We start from the raw sequence: 16523 nt of genomic DNA on the forward strand, positions 1-16523 counted from the left end.
GCTTGGTGCAAAGAGCTTTCTTCAAAGCTGGGACCATCTATTACAAATTATTTGTCCAGTTCGACACTGGGAAGACAGCACTGCCTGTGGATACAAAGAAAGAAGCAGAAGACATGAGGGAAGCATGGTCAAACTACCATATGAAAGCTCTCAGGGGTGGTACAGACAAGGAAACATGAAGATTTAAAAGCACCACCCTTGCCAAATCAGAGTAACCTCCCCTAAGGGCCTGTGGTCAATATGGAGATCATTATTTTAAATGATTAGGACAAACCAAAACACCAGAATAACAGAGTGCAGAGGAAAGGGAGGAGAGGGAAGAAGCAGCACAGAGCAGTGGGTGAGGCTCCTGACAGCTGATTCCTGTAGTAAGTTCCCAGTTATCCAGAAACACCTCATCACATACCTTCTTCCCAGAACACGCTGTGCTTTCTGCCATGCCATGTGCTGTTCTATGAGCTGTCCTTGGATGTCACGCTTACCATTGTGATATTACTTCTGGGGACACCAGACATCCCAATGAGAAAGAGAGGGCAGTGTCACTGTACCATAAGCTTTGGCTAAGTAACAGAACAACCCATTTGTATAGGTATTTCCTGTTGGAAAGGGTCTCTTAAGATTTATTTTGAACTATAAAAGGCTAACAGTGTTATCTTGTTAGAAATGCATACAGACAAGTTCCTGAGACAGTCTAACAGCTGAAAAAGTAACAAGTGAGTGGTAGTGTTAAATCCCTCTGCAGTGCTCAATAAGCACCACAAGTTTTCTTATATCCTCCCTGTGGGGAGCAAGAAGATACTGTCACCAGTGAAAATACATAAGATTTCCAATTGTTAACAGAACAGAGGATCCAGTTCATGTGGAAGTCTGACCTTTAAACTCATGCTGGCTCTTCAAGACTGGGTGACTACAACCCAGTAACTCCTTGTTACTAAGCTGTTAATTTTCTTTTACATCAGGCTAAACAGTGTCAGCAGTAACTACAAAATGCTTTAACAGAATGGGAAGAATAAGATACCTCAGTATTTGGGGTATGTAATGGGAAGCATTTTATTGTGGTTTTGAGTCCCCCTCCATAAGGAGGACTCAAATGATTTATTGATCATTGCAATAAATCACAGTAAGAAACACAAACATCCAACACAGTTTTGAAACTGTTGTGGCTACACCCCTGTAATCCCAGCCTACAAAGAACAGAACTTCTTAGTTCATAGCCAGGGTTGGGGCTGTCAAAAGCTGCTCTGACCAGTCATGTGGGTTTCCACTCCGTGCTCAGAAGGCATTAAATCAGAGCAACAAGGGCTTCAAGTGTAAACCACAGATGCCCTCTAGACACGGTGTTCCCTCCAGGTCAGGGCCAGAAGGACACAGGATCTAGAGGTCAGCTAAGTACTGTATGAGATGGTACAAAGAGCTAGGGATGAAAAGAAGGTGTCCAAAGCAGCCATATGACAATATCCAAACTCTCCCAATAATTCCATCTCCTGGAATCCTGATGGGTTTTCCACATCTGCTTCTACAGCAGAAAGAGGAGACAGGCTCAGGAACAGACTTCAGGAAGCTGGTGAGGCTGGAGAAAACGTGGAGAGGAGTTATTTTAAGAAGCAGTTTATTTGTAAGCAAGTGTTTTTCTTAGTCCACCTGTGTGCCCTCAGGAAGTTCTACCACGACAGGAGCGCAGTCATCAGGCTCTGCCTCAAAGTCCCACTTAAATTTCTTCGTTAGGTGAGCTTTGAATTTCTCTGCCTTTTTCCTTAGGGTCCCATCAACAGCAGCGCTGCACGTGCAGGAAAAGAAGACCTAAAAGAGAAGAAGTCATTAAGAACTCAGCCACGGCACAAGCTGGACATCTCTTTCCTACAAAGACATCATCAAGAAGATGCACCAGGAAAAGTTTTAGTTTAGGCCACTGGTAAGGGATCTCCCACCCTGGGAATCACTCCAGGTTTGGGGCTGCCTAAACAAAACCCACACCTCTCCTCCCAGAGCTAAGACAGACATCCTGCCTTCACTCCACTGAGTCAGCATTAGGAATAGTTGCATTAAGGCAATAACTTTCTTTGAAGCAGGGGCATATTTGTAATTAAATATGTACCAAAGAATTATGAAATACGCTTAAGTGCGAGCAAAGAAAAAATTCTGAGCAGGAAAACAGAAAGGAAAAAAAGAAGACCATCAGTTTTCATGGGAGCTGGCTGGAAAGAGTCCAGCTATACCCTCACAGCCACTTCCTTGTGCACAGGGCACTGAAGTCTGGACTGACCTCTAAATGTGGCTCCCCTCCATCATCCAAACACATACAAATCTACAAACTTTTCAGAGTCACAACTTCTGTGAGCACTTTGAGAGTTAAAGCACCCGTGTATGTTTAAACTGGGCATTTAGCCTTAGAGCCCATTTCTCACCAGCCTGCCCCTGCTCCTCTTCTGAGCCAGAATTCATTTCCAAGGAAATCTCTTCTATTTCCATAGGAAACACCTCTATTTCAAAGCCAAAAAAAAAAATAAAAATCATTGCACAATGGAAGTGAAGGGAAAACCCTCTGGGGAAAAAGGAGACTCTTACTTGGGAGAGACCTACTGACAGCTGAATAAAACACTGACAAGAGCACTAAAGTTTGTTGCTTTGTTTATGATCATTTGTCTTTTCCTTGTTCATTCTACCATGAAACTACCTCTTTTTAACAGAGCTGCGTTACACAGCAAGGCTGTTATTACAAAATCTAACTAAAATATTATACTTCCCACTTCTCCTCCATAACTGCAGTTAGTTATTATTAAATATATTATTAAATTAGTTATTTCTTTTTTTCCTTCCCTTTGAACATTGTTAGGGCTGCATACTCAGTGGAGATTATATTGTACTCTTTTTACCTTGGATCAAACTCCAAAAATAAAGTTGCTGTGTTCAAAGCTTAGCAAAAGCCAACACAGATAAACTCTCCATACACTAAGGCTAACAGACTTCTTAAATCCTATCAATGCCCTAAGCTCAATAAGGTTTCACTGCAACTTCTCTGCATGCTAAGCAGGCCATCCAAGCTGACCAGAAATCAGCATCATCAGTTTTTTATGGCAAAGTTTTGCTTTTCGTGTTAAAGAATGAATGGCATTTGAGAAAAAACAAACAAACAGGCAATATTTGCAAGGAAAACATAAACGACACAGTCCCCAGTCTCTCCTGTGGCCATCTTCATTAGCTGTTCTTCTCGTTGCCTTATTTTGCTGGCTTCTCTGCATGCAGACTAACTCAATTTTATACTGCATTAGCCTCTTCTAGGCACAGCTTGAGCAAATCAAACTCTGAGATGACAAGCAAATGGCATCTCTTTGGAAATAACATAAGGAAAAAGTAAAAGCAAACATGTGTGTGCTTAGATAGGCTCATTAGCTCCCACGCAGCTCAACAGTAGCTTAATTGCTTTTACAGCTTCTTCAATGCCCTCTCCTCCCACTGCCATCTTTCAAGAGGCAGCAAAAAACATACCTGTAAGGTGCTGGTTAAAAAGTTGTCGTGGGAGACAATGTCCACAAAAAAATCAGCTGGGATTTCACTAAGCTGGTGATACAGCACAGAAATCAGATTGATGTAAAGGTCTTGATACTTCTTTATGGCATCTTCAGATCGGCACAGGATGTTTAAGAGTCTTTTCCAGTGCTCAAATGCATCATATACATTTCCAATCAAGAAGCAGATGAAAGCAAACTGCAACTCAGCTGTGCATATTCAGAAAAGAAAAACAAAACACACATTAGAATGAAAACATACCCAAGGTATGTGTCCTCTCAAAAACACTGTAAATGATAGCATAAATCTCTGGGTTTCCCTTTCACACACATATTCTGTCCTTCCAGATTCTGCTAATAGCAATCAATGCTTCAAACACAGACTACCCCCTAACTCTCTGCTCCTCAGCTGGAGGAAAAGCAAGGCATAATTGGGTACATCCACCTGTAATTGTAATTATCACCTTCAAAGACTGATTTTACAGGCAGAATAAACAGCAAACTAAGGACTGTCATGTGTGCTCTCAAAATGACACCCATATAGGAAGTCAGACATTGCTGTTGTTCTGCAAGCACCGAGTCTGCCTGTACCCAGGTTTCCAGAGCCACACAGGAATGAAAGTGCTAGTGCCCTAGATCAGAAGGGCTGTGGGAACACCGGGGGAGGTGAGTTAACATTAACAGATATTTTCCATTATTGAATTGAGAGCCAGGGTTCTGCTTGCCGGATACCTCAGCATCAGCTATTTTGCCAGACTGATGGCATCACTATTTCCTCAGGTAATTCATCCTTTGCATAGCCTAGAGTTGTCTTTGATAATTTTGATTAAGTTGTATAACGTTAATACAGAAAAACTGGAGAAAGGGAGGACCAAAGGGTTATTGCAAACCTCAGCAGAACCAATGCTGCAGCTTGGCTGTGTTCCCGAGCCCTCCTGCCACGAAACAACCCCCTCCTCCAGGACCTCCACGGATTTGATATTTATGCATCTCACAAGTTGACAAAAAAGCCTGGCAAGCAATGGGGACCCTGCAACCGGGAGCTGTAGCTCCCGGTGGGGATGTCCCCCTGCAGCAGGGCTGGCAAAGCCCTGCCGCTGCCACAGAGAGTCGCCAGCAGCACGGAGCAGAGCTGCCACCGCTCCAGCCAGGCAGGGACTGAGCACCGCTGGGAGGCAGGTACCACGCAGCAGCATCCCGAAACTAGAACAAGGATCTGAAAACGGTGACTTTCAGCCCCATTCAGTGCTCAAGGTCCTCAAGAGGTTCACTTAACTACTGCCAGGCAACAGCCCCCCTTTGCACAAGACGTGGTTGCTGCTTTTGACTTAATCTGAGACAATCTGGGCTCCCTACACAGTGCCCAGAAGTAAGAGAGGCAGCTCTGGACACCGAGCACCATGTCCTCACCAGCACCAGCAGAATGGGAACCAGCCCTAAAGCTGCTGAAAACTCCACAAATTGCAACTCAGAGACCTCAGGGCACGGGGCCCAGAGCACAGGAGCAGGTTTCATCTGGGGCCCTGGTTTTACAGAGAAATTACTTTAGTCTCCCGAAGCACGGGAGCGGTGACCGTGCAATGCGCAGCACTCACCGAGCAGATCCCGAGGCTGGCTGGCGTACCGCTGGCTGATCACCTTCTCCAGCGCGTAGCTGAGGTCCATGCTGTGCCTGGTGATCTCCTCCGGCGTAGCACCATCGGGGTACATCCGCTTCGGCAGCTCCGTGAATCTGATCTCGGTGCCGGCTCTCGGCTTCATCTGCGGCAGCCGCGCCAAGCCCTCGGCGTAGCTCCGGCACTCGGCATCGACGGGCGGCAGGCGCTGCTCGGCCCGGTCCCTGGAGAGCCGCCCGGCCGCGACCGGCAGCACCTCGGAGAAGGCGCAGATCTGCCCGCTCTCCGGCTGCAGCTTCTTCATCGCCGCCTCGCTGATGAAGCTGGTGAGGGAGACCCACTTCTTGAGGGTCCCGTAGGGGTACGGCCCGAGGAACGGGTCCAGCTCCCGCAGGTTCTCCCTGAAGGCCGCGGCCTCCTCCGTGCCCGCCGGCGCCAGCTCCGCGGCCTCGCTGCTGGCGTCCCAGCGCAGCACCCGCAGGTCCCGGCGCTGCAGGCTCAGGAAGAAGCCGGAGCGAGGCCCCGTCTCCCGGCCGCCCGCCCGCCCCGCGCTGCAGTGCAGGAAGTGGACGCCCGGCGGGATCATCTTGACGCCGCGGAACCGGGGCCCCACGGCCCAGGTGCTGTAGTCGATGCCGAACTCGGTGCCCTCGGGCACACCCAGCATTACGACTGCGGCGCCCTCCAAGAAGAGCTGCCGGGCCAGGTCGGGCTCTAGCCGCGGGCCCGCCATGGCCCAGCCAGGGGAGGCCGCTCCGGTACAACCGGTACTGCCGAGCCCCGCCGGTCCTGCGTAAAAAGCGCCCCGACGGCACAGCCGTTCCGGGTGCGGCGGTTCCGGGAACAGTCGTTCCGGCCCGCCCCAGCACCCGCAGCGGGCGGCCCTGGCCTTCGCTGCCCCTTAAAGCCGAGAGCTAACTGTGCCCCTCCGCCCTCCCGAGCCCCTCCATGGCTGCTTCACTGCGAGCCAGCGACCCCCGTGGCCGGGCAGAAAGAAAGGGGTCCTGCCATGGACGGACACACAGAGACGCCGGCAGTGAGGCAGAGACGACGCAGCGGGACAGACGCCATCGCAGCACCACGTCCTCCCTCCCTCCCAGGATGCCGGAACCATGCGGAGCAGAGTGCAGCATTTCCATGTGCGGAGGCCGTGATTGCGCTTCCCCCTTCTCCATCCTCCTGGTAGGAAAGAGTGCACTGAGGCCCCCAAGCTGATTTAGCATCAAACACATTTATTTCACTTTTATTGAATACAAGAACAGTGAGCACACACGCATACACCACCAAGCACTGAAAAGGAGTATGACCAAAGGGGGGAGAGGGAGAACAAGGGAAAAGGAGTTAGTGAAGGAACAACAGAGCGTTGCGGTTGGTTGGTAAGGTGCTTCTCAAATAAAAATAAATATTATTACTGTTACTGTCATTATTACTCATGCAATCGCAGGCCAGGTTTGGAATGAGTCTGTGGGATCAGGTAAAAACAGGCACTCGTGTCTCCCACCCCTTTCAACAGAAAGGTCCCGGGAAGAAAGCAAGCAGTGATCAGCTATCTGAAACAGAGCAAGGGGATGGGCAGGCCGGGGGAGCGGAGCCCAAGGAGGCCTCAGGTGGTGCTGAGCAGCAGGAACCCCACACCTCGCCTGCTGAACAAGCTGGGAGCTTTTTCCTATCCTTTTTCCTCGTGTTTATCTCTATAGTTCCTAAACACTGTCACGCACTGAACACACCGCGGAAGCCAGGGACTGCATCTGCTCACTCCAAACGTAACTCACTTCAGTCCAAGCGCACATCAAGTCTAACTCTGTAAGGCCAATCATTTGAACAGGAACCTTCAGTTTTACAGCTACGCGATGTCAAAAGCAAGTATCTAGCTTCACAGTAGCCTCTGGTTGGGTCCTAAAGGTGTCCAAGCCCGGTGGGCTCCTCAGAGCATGGAACACGCAGTGTGCTGAACACCAGCACTGTTGCACAGACCACAAGTCCTCCACCTCCCCGCCTCTCTCTGAAAGTGCCACTGCTGATTACAGCTGGTTTGGGGGTATTGGGAAAAGAGAAAAGCAGCCTCTTCACAACTGCTTTCACTCTTTTGCTTGGGGGCCTGGTCTCTAATTAAAGGCGCTTGGATGGAAGCAGGGGAGACCCTCACAGCCTGGCAGCACTGGCACCAGCCAGCAGCTCTGTTCTCCTCCCCGGCAGCCTGTGCTCATGCCTTTTACGCCTGCAGGAGAAACCTCTCTGCCAGAAGAACAGACTTTACAGGGACGTGGTGGTGAACAGCGGCTGCCAGGGAGCAGGCTCTCTCCTAGGACAGCAGAGGCAGTGAGCAGGGGCTGCCCACATCCTCGTGGTGCAGGCTCCCCTGCTCTCTGTCATCCTCCGAGCCACTGCAGGACCTGGCAAAATGCACCTGTGTCTGGGCACAGTCTGTGTGAGGGGTGGGAGACTAAAGGCAAAATGGTGCAGAGTCATGGGCCCTTCTGTTTCCGCAGGAGCTAGAGACGATTCCAAGAAGGAAACCCGTTTATTTCCTTTACTTTCTCATTTTGGTTCCAAGTCTACCCTAACTGCCTGGTTCACAGTGTACAAGGCCCTGGGCTTGGCCCATGCTCCTCTTCCAAAGGCAGCCATAGAGGAAGCATGTGGCCAAGGGCCGAAGCTGGGATGAGTTGGGGGAAGGCATCTCCACTGACATCTCCTCCGACATCTCCTCCATACACACCTTCTTACGCAGAGGGCTGGGGCTCTCTTGTCCAGCCTGGGATGCTGGGGACACTCTGAGGGGATGGAGACAGCTCAGTCTTTCCACTGCCCATCCCTAGGCAGGTCCGGGAAGGACTGCCACCAACCTGCCACCACTGTCACCAGCCACAGTGCCTCGGGCAGCCGTTGCCATCACATCCTGGGTAGCAGGGGAGACAAAGCAGAAACAACCCCTCTGCCTTCAACCCTACTACAAAGCTCAAGTAACTTCATTACTGGGATCCAGAAACAAAGCAAAACCACCCCAACCACCGGCACGGCTCAACGGGCTGGAGGCGAGCGATGAATGCAGTCCTGCGGCTGCCACCTTGCTCTCAACTGATTCCCATAGCTCTGGGTGAGGGCCAAGGAGATGAATGCTTACAGGTGCTGGAGCCACAGCCTCAGCCTCCTTCCTTGTCCATCCAAGTCACCACTGACCCTCCACATCCAACCACCACACACTGCAGATCAGCCGGCGGGACATCTCCCATCTCTCACCCTCTTCCCTTCCTCCCCAAATGCAGCAGCGGCTGAAACCTTCCCCGTTCTCTCCTTGCAGGACTGGGAGTCCCGCGTGTGATCCAAGAGCCTCAAAATACACCAACCACGGTCCATCAACGAGTTAATAATTTAAAAATGTCATCGTATTTACCAGCACTGTTGAATTATTTCAGTATTGTTCCCTCCCTCCCCCCTCGTTATATATAATAATATACATAACTTAAATGCACATCCATATGAAACCCCTACAGCCTGCTTCTTTATAAATGAGAAACCATATACATATCATTTGTTTTGTTTGAAATGAAACCCCTTCTTAAATACCTTCAGAGAACAAGAGGTTGGACAAGTGCACAGAGGAGAAGATAAGGAAGGGAAGGGGAAGAGTTAACAGAACCCCAAAGGATGCAAAAGAACCAGCATGGAAAGAGAAGGGCAAAACGACACTTGTGAATCAGAAAATAACTCTAAGGTAATAAATTCAATGTTTTTCTCTCTTCTTTCCAGAGGTGGGGAATGGTTTTGCTTCTGCTTGTGGTTTTGTTATTTTATTTCATTTCAAGTTTGCTTATTTCTTGCTTTGTTGCAAAGCAGTTTTCCTTTCCATTCAGTGTGCAACAAATGAACTCATGATTGTGTATCCTTTAATGTAACATGCAAGATGGTGGCTTATTGTTAACAATATTCTTGTTATTATTATGATTTCTTTTTTTAATCTTATTTTATCACCAATCCAGTAAATTCTTCAATTTATCTGCAGAGGGTTGGCTTTGTTTGTTGGTGGTGTTGTTTGCTATTATTTCCAGCATATAGCAGCAGTGCAAGGATGCATTTTGTTTCCTGGTTTTATATATATATATATGTATGTATGTATATATATATATATAATATATTTGCTATTCCTTTGTTAAAAATTTTTGTCTCTCGCCATGAACATTGCAGCCAGGATGTCTACGTCTTGCTGACAAATCCAGCATGAAGGCTCCTTCTCCGCTGTTCTCCAGGTTTGAACACAGATGCTGACTTCCATGAACATGTTGGTCAAGATTCCTGTACAAGGCAGATGGAAATGACCACTCACGGGGTGCTCATTTCTGCAGCTATAAAAGGGCTCCTCTTTGTATGAGGACACTGGAGAGAGGAGATTTGCAAACACTTGGGGCCACACTTTGCATTTCATTACCAGGAGCTCTATAAATTAGGAGGAACACTTAATTCACTGGGCTGGTGTTGGTGTAGATATTGGTGTGTTGCGGAGATAAAGGTGAGTCACTGCTCCCTTACTTTAAGCCATTCAGTTAAAATTGGGCATCTCCCTGAGTGCTGCAGAAGTGTCTGGACTTGTTTGTAGTATGGGACAGGAGGTAAGATTAGGCAGATGCAAGAGCCTCTTCTGACCTTCCAGGCTGCAATGGAGCTGGTCACTTTTCCAAGCTTAAAAGCTGCCAATCAAAATCCTCAGATGATAAAGAAACACAGACCCACAATTCCAAAGAGGCCTCTCGAAAGGCACCTGCAGCCTCGCTGGTGACAGAGCAGTGAAGCTTCCTTCAGAAGCTCCCCATCTCTCCACCATGCTCCTCTGCTCCCCAGCTGCTCTGACACAGGGCACTGTTGGGTTGTGCCACCACCAAAGAGCTGTGGCAACCCAGCTGATGGAGGAGCAACAGGGTCAGAGAAGGGGGTTAGGAGTGGGCAGGATTCCTCAAGCTTTGCCCTGGGGAAAAATGTCTGGGGCTGTGATTGCTCTGGGGAGGTGCAAACCTTGTGTGCTGCTGCCTATACCTGTGTGTGTGTAAACAGACGGCCTGGGGATTTGAATGGGACTGAGGAAAACTTCCTTTTTGCAAACACTGGTCGGATACTTTGGACTGGCTTTTCAAGAACCCGTAGCCAAGTTTCTCAGCCCATCCACAAAACTGGTATCACCTCTTTCCCTCCCTGCCCAGGGGACAAGCAGCTCCTTTCTTCATTACATGCAAATGACTGTGGCCCCTGCACTAAGTGTGTCAGCAAAGTGACATCTACGACATTGCTTTCAGTGGCATGGCACCAGCTTTCTAGCCACAACCAGGTGATCATGCCCACAGCCACTGCCACACTGGAACCGCTGGCTGAGAGCTGCCACCCTTAGAGCTCAGGAGCAGCAACCTCTGCCAGCCCCTGCAGCTGGTGGGGACCAGAGGCGTCTGCCCGGTTACATCCACCCTGTACAGCAGATCTAAGTCATACCTGGTAATGTGTCCACCTACCTGAGGTTTCTTGTCCCGTTCCTCTGGAGAAGGTTCTGTTTCTCTGTATACCACAGCTTTGGTTACCAGCATGTCAGGATGCTGTAGTTTTGCCTCTTTGATTGCTAAAGCCAGTGCCTAGAAACCAGAAGGATGAAATCATTTATCATCCCTTCCCTGAACTCCGGTCCACTGCTCTCAGCCAGGCAGAACCAGCAGAGAGAAAGCAGCTGGAGTGGAGTGGGATTCCAGGAGGACACTGATGCAGAGATTCAAAGCTGAATCCATTGTAGCCTGACAGAAGAGGCCAGAGTCCACCAGGAAAATGACCCTGTGGCCCTAGAGATGTGTGTTGATCTCTGTTATTTTATCATGAAAGTTTGCCACTTTCTGTTCCTCTATCATGGGGGCAGATGCAGAATACCATCACCTGGAGTGAGTCTACCTGGAGTGAGACTGCTGGAAAGAGGAAGGACCTGGGTCACTTGGGAGTATTTCAGCAGAGAAAGAGCAACTGGAAATGTGTTTTAAGGAAATATAAAGGTGTCCCATCACTGGGCTTTGTGCTGGCACCTTTACTGCTGCTTCACTGCTGCAGCAGGCACTAGTGGGAGCTGGGTGGGAACTTCACATGGTGCCACTGCACCCCATGGGGACCTGCACTGCCAAACAGAGCTGGTAGGTTTGGGGCCTCGGGGGTCAGTTTGTGGAGAGAAGGAGTAAATGGGTACAAAGCAGAACCAGAAGCATGTGGTGCTGCAGCTGGGGGCAGCCAGAGCCGGGCAAAGCCAGGGCGTCCTGCTCCTACCTGGTCCTGGTCCACGTCTTCATCTCCTGTGATAATGATGCGCTTCTCTATTCGGGTCTCAGAAAACCCTCCTTTCACAGTCTGCACAAGAAGAAGGAAAGCACTCACCCACAGCTGTCCCCACAGAGCTCCTGCTTTCATTCACGTGCAACTCATTGAGGAATGAAATGGTCATGGGTGAGGTCCTCTGATGTAGCCACATCTCCTTCCTTTTCTATCATACTCCCCCTTGCCTGCACCACTTCAGCTCTAATAAACCCAATATACCCCTCACTAACACCTCCCATAGCTGACACAAGGTGAGATAGTCCAGCACTGGTGCTGTGGATTTCTTGGGCCAGGGGGACCTGGGATCTGGCTCTAGGCACATCTGGAGACATCCACCCCAGCTGCATGGGCAGGGAACTGCACACACGCTGCTGCAGCCAGCTCGGAGTCCCTTCCACTCCCTGCCCTCCCAACCTACCAGCAGGTAGAGGTGGGCACAGCCTGTGTTCACAGGGTGGTACACAGGTGATGAACACCCAATACATGGCTGTCCTTGCCTGCAGTCCCACATGCCCAATGCCTGGCTGGGGTATGGGGCACTCAGAGCAGGTATTGGGGTGCTGTGCTGGCTCGCCATCCCCCATGGGACAGCATATCCTTTTTCAGCTTGTAAGGAGAAGGGTGTTTTCGCTGTACCAACCACAATATAAATCCCCCCACCCTCAAATCCCAGTGACTTGCATCAGCCCCTTGGAGCTGCTCTGACCTTGGTAACGTGGGTAGTGGTGGAAGTCGAGAGGGTTTCCGCAGTGGCACTGAATATGCTGGTGAGCACGTCCTTCCCAGCAGAGCTGCTGGTGATCTGCAGGACAGAGAGCAGCAGCATCAGTGGGGCTGCCATGGGGGAGGCCCCAGTGCTGGCTCCCAAAGAGCTGCAACCTTCCTAATGGGATGCAACTACTGAGCCGAGCAAAGGATGGGGAGAGAGTGGTAAGGGAGAAAACCACCGCATTCCGTTTCCAACCGGACCTGGGTTTGGGGGGACGAGGGAGAGGCTCCTGCAGTTACCCCAAGCCCAGAGCTGCAGGAAAGGGCTTCTGCAGTAGGGAGATGATTTCATGGCTGAGTTTCGCTCTTCCTCATCCATCCTCAGGGCCACCTTAACTGCAGAGCTCTAAGGCTACCTTTAGCTTTGTCCTCTGGGTATGTTCTCCCTGCACAAGCCTGGGGCATTTAGCAGGGCTTGATGCCATCAAAATGAGGCAATACAGTAGGAAAACTCAGCCCACTATAGACTTCTCCAGGGACTGAGCTATTTGTTAGAAATCCTCCTCCTCCTGCAGATGCTCAAGGTATGTACCTAGCACAGGAGAATGGCCACGGGCAGTGAGGCCCCTCCATCTTGCACCCCAACCTTCTGAGCATCATTTTCCTCCATCCAGTAACAACACAGGGTGCCAGTGCCGGGAACACAGGAAGGGGCCCTATGGGACCAACCACAGCCCTATAGGGCTGCTTCCCTCCCTCCCCCCCACTTGGCCTGGCTGGTGGTGCCATGTCCCCCCCTCACCGGTGAGAGGGAGCGAAGGTCTGTCGTGGGAACGGCCCCTTTCCCAGCCTTGGTGCTGTGATCCTGAAAGAAGAGCAGACGGGCACATTGGCTGAGATGCAACATGGGGCAAACACAGCAGATCACATCCCCAGTGAGGCAGGGTCCCTCCCAGCACAACTGGTCCCAGTTGCCCTCACTGGAGCAGAGGGACTGCAGGGTCCCCCCCCTGCCAAGTATCAAGGGGCCAGCCCCACTTACTGCCTCTGCGGTGCCAGCGTGAGCAGTGGCTGTGGCGTCCCTGCTGCCTGGCGTGCCTCCTTCCACCTGCAGAGGAAACCTGGTGAGGCTGGAGGGGCCAGGGACAGGGTGACACAGGGACACCGTGGCTGTCCTTGCTGCCAGAGGGATGTGGGGCCACGGATATGTGTGGTGCAGCATGCATGGTGGCTGTCAACCTCTGGAGATGCCCCCCTGTGCCAGTGCTGCCTGGCAGCATGGCAGATGGGACCAGGGATACACACAGAATCTCCCTGGGTGGGCTTTGATTTGATGTTTTGGGGAACTAGATGATCTTAATGTCCTTTCCAACCCTCACCATTCTATGATTCTATGACTCCAGCAAGACAAGGGTGAACGGAGGCCCCCAGCTGCCCCATTCAGCCCCTGCCCTCCCAGTGCTGCTGCCTGAGGACAGGTTTTGCTGGACTGAGGCTTGGCAGAGCCACTGAGAGCAGGGCTACAGGAGAACGCAGCCACATCACCTGGGCTGCATCTGTGGTGCCAACCTGGTGGGGAGCAGAGCCGTCTGCTTCAGGCTTCTTCATGCCCAGCCCCTGGCTGATGGTCACAGCATCAGTTTTCGGGGCTGATGACTGCAGAAGAAACAAAACAAGTCAGGCACTGGGGCACGATGCCAACAGCCCCAAGCACTCCTTGTGCCCCCATGAGTAGAGCATCCCTGCTCCACTTCTCTAAGTGCCACACATGTATGATGTCCTACAAGCACAACACCGATCCCTACCTGGGCAAAGAGCAGACAGCCCTGGGCAGACACCAGACACAGTGGCCTGTGTGACTGATGTAGCCCAAATCAGACCTGATGCTCTGTCCCTTGGGTTTTAAGGGACTTTTTGGATAGACACCATGGGTTAGGTCAAACTGGTTTTCAAAAGGTGGGAGAGACCCACCAAATCCATTCCACTCATGCCCTGCAGCAGGCTGTGTTCTGGACCAGGTCCTAGCAGCTCCTGGGGTGTCAGACTTCAGGGGAATGCAGACAGGTTTCCAGCACACTCCTGCTACAGGAAGCTGGAGCTGCCAAGGGCAGGGAATGCTCAGCATTCCCAAACCAGCAGCTTTCCCTGCCCGGTGCCAGCCATGGGGCACCACGGAGCTGATCCCCCATACCCATGCACCCGCCGTGACCCTGCAGCCCGCGGTGTCAGATGCTCCACACAAGAGTTTCCAGGCTGGGTCTAATTCAAGCTCCCTCTAATTCTGCAGCTTCTTCCTGGCTCCGGGTCTGGACTCACCCTGGCAGCTCCAGGCAGCTTTCAGGACTTACCTGCCGGGGCTGGAGCACTGCCCTGGCAAGGACAGGTTTTCAATGCGATACTGTCCTCTCCCCGAGGCACACACTCAAGTTCCACACGCATGCTGCATGCATCTGAGCCCTCTCAGAATCACTCCTGGCATTGGAGCGACCCTCCAGGAGCTATGGAGCAGCTCCCACAAGCTACTCCACAAATCCCTCCCAGCCAAGGCACGACCAGAGAGGTTAGTTGGCAGCACAGTGCTCTTCACTACACAAACTGGTCACTAACTTCATGCAAAACACAAGGACAGAGCCGTTGGTTAGTGACACGTGCCCATCCCAGCTGCTGACATGCTGTAGTGGTGCGAGGGAAGGGGTAGGCAGCCAAAAACAGGGGATTAGGAGACGATGACGACTTCTCCTGCTTAGCAGATGCACAAAACACACGACAGAGCCATGCAACACACATGAAGGCGTGCGCCAGTGGAAAACGGGAACCTGGGGATGTCTGAAAGCTAGCATGCTCTTCCAAACCAGCATGGAGTGCACGCCAGCGAGGCAATACCAGGCACGAGGACAAGGAACATGGAGGCATGATGGCATTGAGACAGTCTTGGTGGAATGGCATCCCTGTGTACCTCTAGCTGGGAGGCATCTGGCCTGGGCTGGGAGACCTCCCCGCCTTTGACATCCTCTTCCAGTCCTGGTACTTTGTCAATGTCCCGGAAGGAAACCAGGCCTTCATCTTCCGTTTCACTCTTGTCTTTGTCCAGCTCGGGCAGGCTCCGGGAGATGTCCTCAAAGGCTGTGCCATGGAAGTCACCGATCACTGTGAAGTCCACCTCTGCTTCCAGGCTGGAGGTTGAACTGACCGTGATGCTGGAGCACTTGCGCTCGATGGCCAAGTGGTTGTCCTTCAGAAAGACCGAGTCCTTCTCCTGGTCCTGTTCCTCATCGCCGGTGTCGCTCTCGGGAGCCCTGTGCCGCGGTGGCTTAGCTCTCTCCTCTGTGCCCTCCCTCAAGCCCGCTCTCTGAATGAGACACAATGGTGGAGACAGACGGAGACAGTGAGCACCGCGCGGCATGGCAGCGCTGGCAGTGCCGACAGGGAAGAGGGGAGAAGGAGGAGGAGGAGAGAGAAGGCTGCAGCAAACATCACAGAGTAGAGTCAAACACAACTCAAGCATGGAGACTGAAACCCTTCTGACAGCAGCGACTTGGCAGGGGCGGGGTGGGGACGGAAGGGCTGTTCAATCTGACTTTGCCAATAGTCATTGGTAATTAATCATCTCAAGAAAGGGTCAGTCACACAGAAAAGCTTGGCCGGCTTGGAGGCATGTCAGTGCACCCGGTGGAAGCAAAACAACAGGTCTGCTTAAGAGACATTCAGAAACAGCTCAGACGCCAGTGCTATTGTACATCAGTCAAGTTGGGCACTCAGAAACAAACAAAGGGAAAGAAAGAGAGAAGAGTTTGAAAGGAAAGGGCCCCGTCAGCCACGCACGGTGGAGGAGAAGCAAAGGAGTGTGCCAATTCCACTGAGCAGGCGCGCGGACCCATGGAGCATCACCCCAGGGAGAAGGACCAACCCCGCCAACACAATGGCTCCAGAGGCACCGCACAGCCGGGGTGAGCCTTAGGGATGACCTGGGTGAGGGTTTGGTCAGTGTAATTGACAGCACGCTCTGAGCCAAGGGATGACCTCTCTCCATCAGCTCTTCTTCAGACACAGACATACCTCTCAACTCCACCATCAGAGGGTACATCTGCCCTCGCCACACTTTGCCATGAGAAATCTAGAGCCATTGCTGGACTTTGCATCTTGCTCTAGGCAGTTCTCCGTTAGCAACAGCTCTGAGGACACTGATGCCACAGGAAACCCACGGCTGGACCTCTGGGCCAAGTGTTTGCAACCAGAGCCACCCCCCAATGAGCCAGACTGTGCCGGCACAACCTTTCCTTGGTACTGCTGGAGGTTGAGAGGTATGAGAAACAGGGTGTCAAACAAACTCAAGAGGAACACACCTGCATACATGTTTGTGTGT

At 51.5% G+C, this 16523-nt stretch overlaps 2 protein-coding genes across 6 annotated transcripts in view; both read right to left on the reverse strand.

The window, feature by feature from the left end:
- Nucleotides 1–1025: 1025 nt before the first annotated feature.
- AAR2 (AAR2 splicing factor) lies at nt 1026–6017 on the reverse strand. The gene is made up of 3 exons (XM_065691744.1): nt 5102–6017; nt 3487–3716; nt 1026–1800 (listed from the first exon to the last, which is right to left on the reverse strand). The coding sequence occupies exons 1-3, from the start codon at nt 5853–5855 to the stop codon at nt 1633–1635; spliced, it is 1152 nt and encodes a 383-aa protein (XP_065547816.1). The 5' UTR covers nt 5856–6017; the 3' UTR covers nt 1026–1632.
- A 317-nt stretch (nt 6018–6334) lies between these two features.
- EPB41L1 (erythrocyte membrane protein band 4.1 like 1) overlaps nt 6335–16523 on the reverse strand; it is a 56447-nt gene continuing 46258 nt past the window's right edge. For 2 of the 5 annotated variants that reach the window (XM_065691741.1, XM_065691738.1), the window contains 8 exons: nt 15117–15509; nt 13706–13816; nt 13203–13268; nt 12963–13025; nt 12159–12254; nt 11405–11485; nt 10618–10734; nt 9430–9807 (listed from right to left, as the gene is read on the reverse strand). In XM_065691741.1, coding sequence (XP_065547813.1) covers nt 9787–9807; nt 10618–10734; nt 11405–11485; nt 12159–12254; nt 12963–13025; nt 13203–13268; nt 13706–13816; nt 15117–15509 — 948 coding nt within the window. In that variant the 3' untranslated portion in view covers nt 9430–9786. The other 3 variants (XM_065691739.1, XM_065691740.1, XM_065691743.1) reach the window with 3 other exon arrangements.

The sequence above is a fragment of the Lathamus discolor genome, chromosome 11, assembly GCF_037157495.1.
Source record: "Lathamus discolor isolate bLatDis1 chromosome 11, bLatDis1.hap1, whole genome shotgun sequence".
In the NCBI taxonomy this organism is placed as follows: Eukaryota; Metazoa; Chordata; class Aves; order Psittaciformes; family Psittacidae; genus Lathamus; species Lathamus discolor.

Excerpts from the sequence above, each read along its gene's own strand:
- AAR2 (XM_065691744.1), bottom strand. The coding sequence starts at position 5,855 with ATGGCGGGCCCGCGGCTAGAGCCCGACCTGGCCCGGCAGCTCTTCTTG. Across the intron at positions 3,717-5,101 it reads CCAGCCTCGGGATCTGCTCG|CTGAGTTGCAGTTTGCTTTC; the intron begins GTGAGTGCTGCG and ends GAATATGCACAG. Across the intron at positions 1,801-3,486 it reads TTTTAACCAGCACCTTACAG|GTCTTCTTTTCCTGCACGTG; the intron begins GTATGTTTTTTG and ends CTTCTCTTTTAG.